Below are 12,142 nucleotides of genomic sequence, written 5' to 3'. Positions count from 1 at the left end.
GGAAATACCTGAGGATCAGTGCCAGGGATACGAGGCACCCCTGCAGCCACTTGGCCAATTCCTGTGGAGGAAAAGTCAGGCCTGGCCTCCAGCTCCTGGGCGGCCGCCTCCAGCTGAAAGTGCTGCCTGCCGGAGGCCTTTGAGTCACAGGAGTACAACTGTGACTCAGGGTGGGGGTTGGGTCTCACCGTATCAGCTCGACCTCCAGAAAGCTGGAAGCTGAGGGCAGCTAGTCAGCTGTGTCTAATGCCCAACCCTCCAAAAACCCTCCCACCAAGCTGGGCAGCCTCCGTACTGGGCAGCCTCCGTGCGTGGCACTCCTCCATGCGCTCACACACTGCTGCTGCAAGCAGGACGCGCACCCCACACGACTCCAGGGGGAAGGACACCTGGAAGCACATGCCGTGTCCTTGGACCTGCCCCCAGCACCTCTTCATCCTGCTGGTCTTACCTGTGTCCCTGAGCTGCGACCAGCCATAACATGACAATGACAATGAGTTCTATAGGTCCTTCTAATAAATTATCAGATCCTGAGGTTGGTCTTGGGGACCCCCCAAATGTTCAATTGTCATCAGAAGTGAGGTGGCCTTGGGGACTGCCCCCAAATTCTGTGAGCCCCTTAACCCAGGACCTCAGAGGAAGGAGGCAGCAGCCTCTCCCTGCTCCTGCGGGCTCCGTGGGAGGCTCGCACACACAGCTCCCCAGAGGGGCTGCGGGAAGCTGTGCTGTGGGCAGTCACGGAGGCACATGTGACCTCCAGACCCCACGTGTGGCTGGCCTTTCCCCTTTCACAGAACAAGGCTGATGGCGAGTCATCACTACAATGGGGCACAGTTCTTATCACTGTTAAGTAGCATACGTTTAATTACTAATTCTAAAATAAAATAATGGTACTGAGCAGCATTGCAGCTGCATAGCAGAACCTAGAACAAGTCTCAGTCTGTCTTCCTCTAGAGGAGGAAACAGCTAAGACGCTGTCCTGGCTTCAACGTGGCTATGACCTCCTTCCTCCCTCAGCCCTCACAATACGGAGCCCATTCCTCTAGGCCTCCTCAACTGGGGCTCCAGGCACGGTGCCCTGGGGGCTGGCCTGCTCCTGTCAAACAAGGGAGACTTCTCCACCGGCCACTGCACACTGTGGCTGCCTGGCTGTGTTTTGGGCGGAGGCATGTCCATCTCAATCACAGGGGCTTTACCTCTTTGTCTCTGACCCTGAAAGGCAAGGCTTTGACATGGCTTCTGTCACTAAGCCATGACTAAGTTCAAGAAAGTACGGGAGGTGATGGGGCAGGTACGGGAGGTGATGGGGCAGGTATGGGAGGTGATGGGGGAGGTACGGGAGGTGATTGGGCAGGTAGGGGAGGTGATGGGGCAGGTATGGGAGGTGATGGGGGAGGCATGTGAGGTGATGGGGCAGGTACGGGAGGTAATGGGGCAGGTACGGGAGGTGATGGGGCAGGTACGGGAGGTGATGGGGGAGGTACGGGAGATGATGGGGCAGGTACGGGAGGTGATTGGGCAGGTAGGGGAGGTGATGGGGCAGGTAGGGGAGGTGATGGGGCAGGTACGGGAAGTGATGGGGCAGGTACGGGAGGTGATGGGGGAGGCATGTGAGGTGATGGGGCAGGTACGGGAGGTAATGGGGCAGGTACGGGAGGTGATGGGGCAGGTACGGGAGGTGATGGGGGAGGCATGTGAGGTGATGGGGCAGGTACGGGAGGTGATGGGGGAGGTACGGGAGATGATGGGGGAGGTACGGGAGATGATGGGGCAGGTACGGGAGGTGATTGGGCAGGTAGGGGAGGTGATGGGGCAGGTACGGGAGGTGATGGGGCAGGTACGGGAAGTGACGGGGGAGGTACGGGAGGTGATGGGGGAGGCATGTGAGGTGATGGGGAAGGTACTGCCCACAGAACTCACGTCTCCTGGTCCCCCAAGAGGACAAGCAGGCTGGGTGGGCTCCAGCTCTGGGGGCAGGTCCTCCGGCTGCAGACTCTGTGGGCCTGGCCCTCCTTTGCGGTGTGGGTCTACCTGGTTTCCTTTTGACTCCTCCAGCCTTCCTGCAGCCTCCCTTCCCTTCCCTGAGTCTCCCCTAACTCCCTTGGCTCCCTTTCGCTCCCAACTGCATGTTTCTTAGTATTAATTAGTCCCTGGTCATACATTCTCTGCAGTGGCCTGGGGATCTGATGACAGAATTGTCTTCGTAAGCTCCTGGGGTCTCTACCCTGATGATCAAGTTTCTGGCAAAAGAACTGCTGAAAGCTGCATCTACCTGACATGAGGAAAAATGTCACACACTTCACATCGGGCATCTTAAATGACAAAGGAAATGTGTAAGTTAGAAACCCTTACCTGGTCGTTCAGACTGTATCTTTAAGCAGAGCTGCTTCACAAAATCTAAAGGCAGCTGGACCACCTCCTGTAAGGACAAACAGCCGCAGTGTGAGCCGCACAGCACTGTGAACATACTTGATGCCGTGGAGCTGCACACTCACAGTGGTGCAAACGGTACATTTATGTGACGTGTATTTCAGCACATTAACAAGTCCTCAGGACAAGTATGTGGGCCTCAGGAAGAAAGGCTGCTCTTTTACTTGAAGGCCATGTCCCGATTCAACGGAAGCCCCGGGAGCGGCAGCCCTCCTGAGTGGCTGGGTGCCGGGTGGTGACCAGCAGCGGCCCATCACCCAGTCAGTGTCCTCACGAGCCCTGGCCTCTCCTCGTGGTGTCCATGCGGCAAAGCAGGGCTGGAGGGCCTCACTGCCGGCACGAACGCTCCCAGCAGCTGTCTCCGCAGACACCCTGAGCCTCTCCCACTCCCCCTGAGGAGCAGCTCAAGGAAAAGGGTCTGATGGAATACTAATCTCTGGTGAGACCCCTGAGGGCCCTCCGCCACGGGACTCAGGGCCCAGCAGGCTGTGCATCTGGGCAAAAAACAAAGAGCAACTTCTCTCCACGTTGCTGCTCCTTGCAAATTCCTGAAGAAGGAGTCTTAATTCATGCTGCTCACCATCGTCCTGATGCTGCCAGGGTGGCAGAGCTCTCTCTCTGGGGAAGCCCCGCAGGACACAGGAGGCCAGCCGAGGATGTGAATGCTGAGGCCTGCCGGGGCCTCCCACGTGCTCCTGCAGTGGGCCTGGCTTCAACCGTCCACTTCCCAGCCTGCTGTGTGAGCTGATCTCATGAATTTTGTCATTTACCTACACATGCTATAAACTGATAAAAGGTGAGTTGCTAAAAATTTAGTTCTGAATTAGGTAAGGTGAAACAATGGAAGAGGGGAAATTATAAACATTTGAAAATTCAAAACTTAGACATTCACAAAAGCCCAAGGTCTCACTCCACTTTAAACAAACCAAAGGTAGGAAGTGAGCAGACATTGTGCAGGAAAGATAAAGAACTGCCTCCAGCCCTAGCTGGTTTGGCTCAATGGACAGAGCGTCGGCCTGGGGACTGAAGGGTCCCAGGTTTGATTCCTGTCAAGAGCACATGCCTGGGTTGCAGGCTCGATCCCCTAGCTGATCAATGATTCTCTCTCATTATTGATGTTTCTATCTATATCTTCTCCCTTCCTCTCTCTGAAATCAATAAAAATTTTTAAAAAATTTTAAAAAAAGAACTGCCTCCAGACCCACCCTCAGAGAAACACCTCAGCCCCGCAACCTGGGGCAAGGCTGGGGGCAGGGCCAGCACAGCAGCTCAGGCCTGCACAGGTGTCCTGATGCCTCAGCTGGGAAAGGCAGGCAGGCAGGCCCTGCTGGAATCATCAAGTGACAGACACGTGCAGAAGACCGAGGGGGTCGAGTCCAGAGCTCAAAGTGGCTCAGCTACTCTTGAAACGCGTCTGTGACTCCCCCGCCTAAGTTCATAGTCACCAAGGTAAAAAGTAGAATTTATTTCTTTAAGCAACTTTAAATTCCTGATTTTATAATGAGCTCTATTTGTGTTTTAAGTCAGAATAAAATGTTGGTAGTAGGCACCCTTCCTAGCATTTGGTTACATTGACCAACCCTTGCTTCAGACTCATGACCCTGTGAACTGTGCCATCACCTGCCAGACAGACGGATGGTGCCTCAGAGCCCTGGGAGGCAGTGGGCATCAGCAGGGAACGTGGTATTAACTTAGGGAAACTGGAAGAGCACAGAACCCTCCCAGGAAGTGTACCTGGAAGATGTGGCCACACCGGCTTCCCTGATGACAGGCATTGCCCTCAAAGGGATGTCGGGAGGCTGCAGAGGAGAAGGGCTGCCCAGACTGGAGGCCATCGGGGAGCAGCACGTTCGCAGTCTCCCAGGAGCTTCCTCAGGAGAACGGCACCCTCACTTGCCACACGTGCCGGCCTGGCCCATGCCCCCATCATGTCAGGGTAAAGGTGAAGTCCAGGCCACCCAGGGGCACCCAAACTTGGAGACTGAGGCCCACAAAAGCGAGGCTAAACTTCTAAAATTCACCAGGGTCTCCACTACCCCCAGGATTTAAGATGCAGACATCTGTAGGCATAAAGAGACAGCCTCGTCCCCACTGGCTAACCGCCAGTTCACACGGAAACCAGCCCAGACCAGTCCCCAAACCAGCTGGGCAGGCCCGGAGGCAGCGCAGGCACGAGGTGGGTGCTGTTGGGCCTCGTGCTCTCACCACGGGGCTGGTTGTATCTGTCCCAGACACAGAGGAGGGAAACGCTCACCCGGCTGCATCTGGCCCACTTCCCATCAGGCGGCATCCACACAAGCTAACTCTGCCTGTTGGCCGTGTGCGGATCAGAGTTGTGCTCTGGATGCCACCATCCAGTGGGGCCAGGCCTGAGTGGCAGTCCCCTGGGGACATCGCGTCTGCCTGGGGGCAAGACAGGCTGTGTTCACTCAGGTGCTGTCTCCATGTGGAGGTGTCAATGGAATGCATGTTCCCAGAAAGCGACCTGTGGCCTCACCTCATGCACCCAGGGACCCATCCACTGTGGATGGCAGAGCATGTGTGCCCTGGGCCAGGGGACTCCCTCACGCTGCTCCCACTTACCCGGCCGCTCTCAGCTGCCCTCACCTCCCACCACCCTCCTCACTGGCCCTGCCAGGGGAAAGATCTGGAGCCTCAGCACTGTGATACAGAGAGAGGCTCCACAGGGGCCAGGTGCGCCTGCTCCCTGGGACTCCACGCACAGACTGCAGCTCCCTGCAGGCCTTCCATTCTGTGTGGGCTGACCTACAAGGCCGCAGGATACTGTGGAAAGGACAGACACAACTTTGGGCCAGGTCATCTCTCAGATCAAGTGCTGGGGAGCCCGGGCTGAGTCTCAAGGACCCTCAGAGCCCTGCAGTAAATCCATGTGGGGAGGTTCTGAGAACCCCAGCCAAAAGCCGCACCACCCTGCCAGCTCCATGGCTGGGCCACCCTGGAAAGGGTCTGATGCCTTCAGTCAAGGCTGCAGCCTGAGGGACACCCGCAGCCACCTCCATACATCCTAAGCTTGTCAAGGGACCTTCTTGGAGGATGCTTTGCTGTCAGAGTCATTTAAAACCTACTTTGCCTGGCAACCCTTCAGCTTCACAGGTGCCCTTAACCTCCTAGTTATCATTTTTCCTAGGACAGACGCAAGGCATAGGATCTACAAAACGGAGCAGTGCTCTCTGTGTGCAAAGTGACAAACCTGCTAGTCTGTTCAGTGCCCTGATCTAAAACAGGCAGCAAGGCCAACAGATACTAAGACAGCTGTCCCAGGCATGGACCAAAGCCACTGTGGCTTCCTACACTGTCTCCTCCCCAAGTGTCCAAACTACAGACTTTGTGACAGGCACCCCTCTCAGTTATCACGTGGTCTCTCTGAACCTCAGGCCTTTCAGCTAGAAAATGAGAATAATACTATCTGCTCTGCTACCTCACAACACAGCAAATGCGAAAAACAAACCACTTGGAAACTCTAACATGAGGAAATATCAAGCTCAGAGTTCCAACCTGTAATTGAGAAGCTGGTACTATTGAGACAGATCTTGCCCATGAACTTAGACTCCATAAATGAAACCACTTACCCCACAATGAACATAGTTCTCCCCCAAAAACTCTTTCATGACATTTTTGCCGAAGTCCACTATGCTTTGTAGGTGCTGGAATACTTCTTCCGAGGCCTGCAACGAAGAAGCACAGGAAGGCCTTACTGACGCAGCGCGAGGCGGAGGGTTACACAAGGGCGCCCCGTGGAGATGGCGGTCGGGGACGCGGAGGAAGGTGAGCCTCGCCAAGGACACCGCCAGACCCACTGGAGCTTCTGTCCCCTCAGCTCCCAGGCCCACCTCTGCCTTCTATCCAGGGCCGCACGTGACCCACACCTGTGCCAGGAACACCAGTGGATTCCACCAGCAGCTCATGCACGCTTCCAAGGAATCGACTTTGAAAATCTCTCCTGTCCAAAAATCACTAGGTATTTACATTTTATTCTTCAGCCTCTAAATAGAGAATAAAATATTTTCTCCCAAATTAGATGTTCTTAAGGAGCCAATAAGCTATGAGATTTGGGTGAGACAGGAAATCAGCCCTGTGTCCCTCCCCCTGGCGGAGGCGAGAACTCCGAAGAGTCCATCCCAGGTCTAAGGAATGAGAGAGCTGTCCTCAAGGGCAGTCCAGGCAGTGCTGACACAGGGCTTGAGCTCCAGGGAAGTCCTGGGCTGGGCTGCCATCTGCCCTGTAGCACCCGCAGACCCAGCCTGCATCCCAGGGCGAGTGCAGTGTGAAGTGTGAGAATGAAACCCAACCGAAAAGCCCAGAGCACACCCAGTGGCTCCACACGCTTGGCCCAGGCCTCCTGACAAAAAGCTCCTCTTGTTGACAGCATGACCACAGGATTCCCACTGGTAACACCACTGACATAATAAGTAAAGGCAAATTGTTTGTTGCCTCAATAAATTGAAACAGGAAAAGCTGACCAGAGCTGGGGTCTGGGCTCAGCAGATGCTGAGTGGAGAAGGGGGGCTAGAGGCAGCCTCCCAGATGGCTCTGGTCCCCACTTGGATTCCACAGAAACACAATGGCCATCCTGGCCAATTTCCACTCCCCACCCACACACCCACCTCTGCCCGTCCCCACTGTGAGGGCCGTGCCCACAGCTCCTGCCTTTGCTTTGGAGCAGGGCTCACACCAGCTCCTGTGCCTCCCTCCCTTCCCCTAGGGCAGTGGTCGGCAAACTGTGGCTCTCGAGCCACATGCGGCTCTTTGGCCCCTTGAGTGTGGCTCTTCCATAAAATACCACGTGCGGGCGCGCACATAGAGTGCAATTGAAACTTCGTGGCCCATGCGCAGAAGTTGGTATTTTGAGCCCTGCACCCACTGAGATTTGGATGAATACCACAGCGACACCCCACCTCCAGGGTCACTGCCTCCCAGAGGTCAGCAGGGCTACAGAGCAGCAACAGCTCTGAGGGTGTCCACAGTCCTGGGCTTGGGTGACTCAGCAAATAGAAACCAAGGCTCCATCTGAACTGCCTGTTGGGACTTGCAATGCTGCCTACCTGCCAGCATCCCAGACTTCATGTTCACAGAAGGGGAAATGCCAAGCTGAGACCTGACCCTCGGGGTCCCCGCCAACCACAGGGCTCCTTGACTTGAACGGGCGATTCCTAGCTCAGCACCCAAGGACTCCCCACAGTGACCCACAGTGACCCCACCAAGCACTGGGTCCTGCAGGAATCAGACACACCACGTTCTGTACTGAATGCTGTGTCATATTTAAATTTCTCTAATGAGCATTAATACTTCTACATCAGAAATAAAATCAAAGTGTTCCTAAGTAATTGTCTTAATGATTGGGTGGCAAACTCAACAGATCTTACCTTCTTCCTATTGGGAGGAAACTTCAGAAAACGCAGTACCACACAACGCTATTGGAAAAGAAAGCAAAGGGTGATTAGTGCTGCCCACAGCCGGGGGAGCGGGGGTGGGGCAGGGTGTGCAGGAGGGGTTGGGCAGCTTGGGGGCTGTCCCAGAAGCTTGGAGGTGGCAACCTCATAGGCAGCCCACTGGCCTAAACACCCAGTGCCCCCACCAGAGGACACACAGGGGCCACAGGGCAACCAGGAATACCTGTGGCTCCTGATCAAGCCAGCCCACTCCCAGGAATTTAACTTCAGGAAATAAGAATGAACAAAAGACTTTACTACTAATATAAAAGTGTTGCTGATTCTAAATAAAATGGAAAATGATCTCAATGTTACCAGCCCACCCTAGGGAGCTACAGTGTCCTCCTGAGGGCCAGTCCCCTCAAACAACCACACTCTGTGTGCACCTGTTCTGCAAGGCCAGCACTGATGCCCTATGAGGGCCAGGCTGTGAGGGCCGGTGGCCACAGGTCATGCCAAGAGGCCAGCTAGGGAGCCAGCAACACCCATTCAGATGGAAGGCAGAGAAAGGTGAGAAATCAACCTCACCAGCCCTCGTTGGCAGAAAGACACCTAGTCCTAGGGATACCATGGCTGGAGGGCAGGCTGCCTCGGCTGACCTCAGGGAGGTGCCCAGGGGGGAGTGGGCACTGCTGCCCCCAGTGAGCGCCAGGGCTGCCACTGCACCAGGTCTAACCAGCTGTGAAGAAAACTCCTTTCTCTCTAAACAGACATGGGAACGCAGGTGTCTGAAATGTGCCTTCTTCTCGATGTCTAGGACACGATGCCAAGAAAGTTAAGAGAGGGGTGAGATTAAGAAGACGGTCTGGGCCGGGTAGCTCTGCCCACAGCAGGACAGGGAGTGAGGCACACTCACTGACACCTTGGCACCCCAGATGAGCATCAGTGATTTCAAAAAACTAAAAAAATCACTGCGTGCAGGAATGACACATATAAACAACCTCAAAACATACAGAGTTAAGGGTACAACTTGTCACTTATAAGTGACAAGCAGGAAGCTTTCTGTGCTGCGAGGGTCCCAGGGGTGACGGGGGAGGAGGGTGGGCCTGGCAGAGGTGCCTCCGATCCACTCTGGGAACATCAAGTCATCGAAACACCAGGATGCCTGGCAAAGCAAGGCTCAGAATAGCTCTAAAAGCACAGCCTCCCAAATGCCGCCCACACTGGCTGCCCGAGTGCTCTGCAGCCCCGGAGACGTGCGTGAAGGGTATTCTACATAGTTAGGCTGCAAGGTTGAGTGGAAAGGCAGGAAAACAGAAACAAAGGATTCTTTTTTAAAAATATATTTTTTATTGATTTTTAAAAAAATTTGTTTTTTTTAGAGAAAGGAAGGGAGAGGGAGAGAGAAAGAGAATCATCAGCTACGTCCTACATTCCCCCTACTGGGGATCAAACCCACAACCCAGGCATGTGCCCTGACTGGGAATCAAACCAGTGACCTCTTGGTCCATGGGTCAATGCTCACTGAGCCACACTGGGCAGGCCAAAGGATTCTTAAGCACCCAATAAAACCATATAATGGAGGGAAGTGCACCAGAGTGTTAACAAAAATTATTTTCTTAGTGTGGAAATATTGGGTGCTTTCTGGTTTCTTTTTCCTAATATTCTATACTAGAGGTCTAGAAATTTTGTGCACTGGTGGGGGGCGGGGATCCCTCAGCCTGGCCTGTGCCCTCTCGCAGTCCAGGACCTCTTGCTCCTTACCTCCCGCCCACAGTGGAGGCGGGAGAGGCTCTGAGCCTGACCTCTGGCTGAGCGGAGCTCCCCCTGTGTACGTCATAGCGACTGGTCTTTATGCTGTTCGGTCAATTTGCATACTAGGGTTTTATTATATAGGATTTTCTGGAACTGAGGAGGAAGCAATAGCTGATATTGAATACAAATAAAAGACTATAAAAACCAATATATTAAAAAGGAGACCTGCCCCCTGAAACCAGAGAGAACCTGTGGGTGGAATTAAAGGGTTAGGGCCTCAGGCAAACACCCAGGGGAGGCTGGCCCGTGGCCTGCGGGCACCCTCACTGGTGTCTCAGGCTGCAGCCTCGCTGTCGCAGGACAGCCTAGCCTTCTGGATGATGACCCAGAACCAGGCCTCCCGAAGACCCCCAGGAGTCAAAGGCCAGGCAACAGTTAAGGGAAAGGGAGCCTGACAAACAGCTGCAGAGGAATGACACCCTCGAGGCACTGCCCTGGGTGTTCGATGGCTCAGGTGCTTCTCAGTGAGGCTGCCTTTTGCAGTTGCCCTGCCAGCCCCAACCTGGGTGGCCTCTCGGAGCATCTGTGACAACACCTGGCCAGGTCAACGCCAGGTGACCCACCGAGTAACGCACCACAGGCCCACAGTGGGGTTGGGAGACGGGGGTAGGACATGGTGCTGGGTGGACAGCCTCAGACAAAACAGAGAGACGAGACATCTCGCCGAGGGAGCCCATCCCATCGAGGCCAGAAGGGAGGACCCGTTCCTTCCCAGGCTGGCAGCCCCATCTGGACCCACCACTACTGCACAGCTGACACCGGCGCAGACAGACCATGAGGTGAGGAGGGGACAGTGGAGCTACACGTCCACGTGACAGGCAGGGAAGGACACTCAGGGGCTGAAACAGAGGAGACTCGACGGTCCCTGAAGCGATGGCTGATGTGACAGCCAGAGGAGAAGCAGAACGATTTGTAATGACAAACCCTGCATGGGTGACAGTGAGTCTTGGAGGAGCTAGCAAGGCCCCAGTGCTCCCAGGCCACACGAGAGTTATGGAGCAGGTGCACCAATGGATGCCATGTGGAGGCGGGGCAGCCGGCGCTGCAGTTGTTCTTCTGCTGCACACACCAAAACCTTCCTTACCTCACTGATACACGGGGCCACTGCTGCCCTGAGTTCTGACTGAGGAGGAGGCTGGGGAGCCATGCCACCTTGGGAGACCAGGCCTGGCTGGGCAGACCTTGATGCTAGGAAAGCAGGCGCAGCGCTCACCAAGGCTGGGGCTGGAAGCCACCAAAGGAAACACAGTTGGGAAATAACAGATCCTAATGATTCAACTGCAGGTGCAAACAGACGGGAGCCACATGCAGAGTCTCTAATGAGTTCTTACCAAGAAAGAAGTCACATCTACTGTATCAACCTGTATGGATAGAATTAAAAATCTCAAATACAGAATTAGTTACTTAAAAAAATCTAGAGGCAACAAAAGGTTAAGACTCTTTCAACTAGATTCAGGAAAAAACGAAAGAAGGGAGTGGCCCAGCAGTTGGGAAAAGTCATTTTAAAAAATATATATTTTACTGATTTTTTACAGAGAGGAAGGGAGAGGGATAGAGAGTTAGAAACATCGATGAGGGAGACACATTGATCAGCTGCTTGCTGCACATCTCCTACTGTGGATGTGTCCACAACCAAGGTATATGCCCTTGACCAGAATCGAACCTAGGACCTTTCAGTCCGCAGGCCGACGCTCTATCCACTGAGCCAAACTGGTTAGGGCAGGAAAAGTCATTTTTAAAAAAACAATAGAACAGAACAATTCTTATTTGCTTCCAACACATACATTAAGAAGTATGACCTACAAACCAGAAATCCTAAAATGCAAGAGAGGAAGGACGCAGTCAGATGGCCCGACTGCAGGAACTTCACATCCTCAGGACCCAGAGGAACGCCAGAGGGCTTCACCACCACCACCGCCCCCTCCCCCCGCGCTCCCTTAATCTTAGGAAGGCTGCAAAACCTGAAAGATCAGACATGAGCGGCTTCCTACATGCTTCTGATAAATGACCTTTGTTGGCAGGTCTTTCATTTTGCTTGTGTCACAACAGCCTGGTGTGATGAAGGGAGTGAGCCACTGTCTGCCCTACACCCATAGGTGAGGGCAGCCGGAGGCAGCTCAAGGGCTGGGGGCAGCTCTCTGCCTGGCCTGCCCCGGCTGACTCCCACCACCATTGGAGACACTTAGGAGATCAAATTATAAACCAGACTTACAGTGACCTTCACAGGACAGGACACTGAGCCAAACCAACAAGACAAAGGTGAAGAAGGGTAAGTGCAGATGTGAAAGCCACACAGACAGAAATCCCAGCAGCACACGAGGGCAGCCTGGGCTTCGCTAACCATAGCTCAGAGTGAGCAGAAGTGTGGCATGGTCACCAGGACAAGTGACAGCACCCTCACTTGCCCACAGGGAAATGCCCTTGCCCAAGACTTTGCATGAGGTCAGTGCAGGGGCCTCCAGGCACCCACTGGGACACAGTGCCAAGCTGTGGGCCAAGGGCCAAGG

General features: G+C 54.3%; 1 protein-coding gene across 3 annotated transcripts in view; it reads right to left on the bottom strand.

Annotated features, from left to right (window-relative positions):
• The window catches only part of IPPK (inositol-pentakisphosphate 2-kinase), a 67,046-nt gene that overhangs the window by 51,962 nt on the left and 2,942 nt on the right, over nucleotides 1–12,142 (bottom strand). For all 3 annotated transcript variants that reach the window (XM_070400953.1, XM_070400955.1, XM_070400954.1), the window contains exons 2-4: nucleotides 7,815–7,862; nucleotides 6,021–6,116; nucleotides 2,353–2,419 (exon numbers count right to left, since the gene is read on the bottom strand). In XM_070400953.1, the coding sequence (XP_070257054.1) occupies nucleotides 2,353–2,419; nucleotides 6,021–6,116; nucleotides 7,815–7,862 (211 nt within the window). The remainder of the gene's footprint in view (nucleotides 1–2,352; nucleotides 2,420–6,020; nucleotides 6,117–7,814; nucleotides 7,863–12,142) is intronic.

The sequence above is a fragment of the Myotis yumanensis genome, unplaced genomic scaffold (assembly GCF_028538775.1).
Source record: "Myotis yumanensis isolate MYYU_CA2020_CCGP unplaced genomic scaffold, mMyoYum1.0.hap1 SCAF_21, whole genome shotgun sequence".
Lineage (NCBI taxonomy): Eukaryota > Metazoa > Chordata > Mammalia > Chiroptera > Vespertilionidae > Myotis > Myotis yumanensis.
Note: the sequence above shows the minus strand (reverse complement) of the source record. Positions and strands in the feature narration are given on the sequence as shown.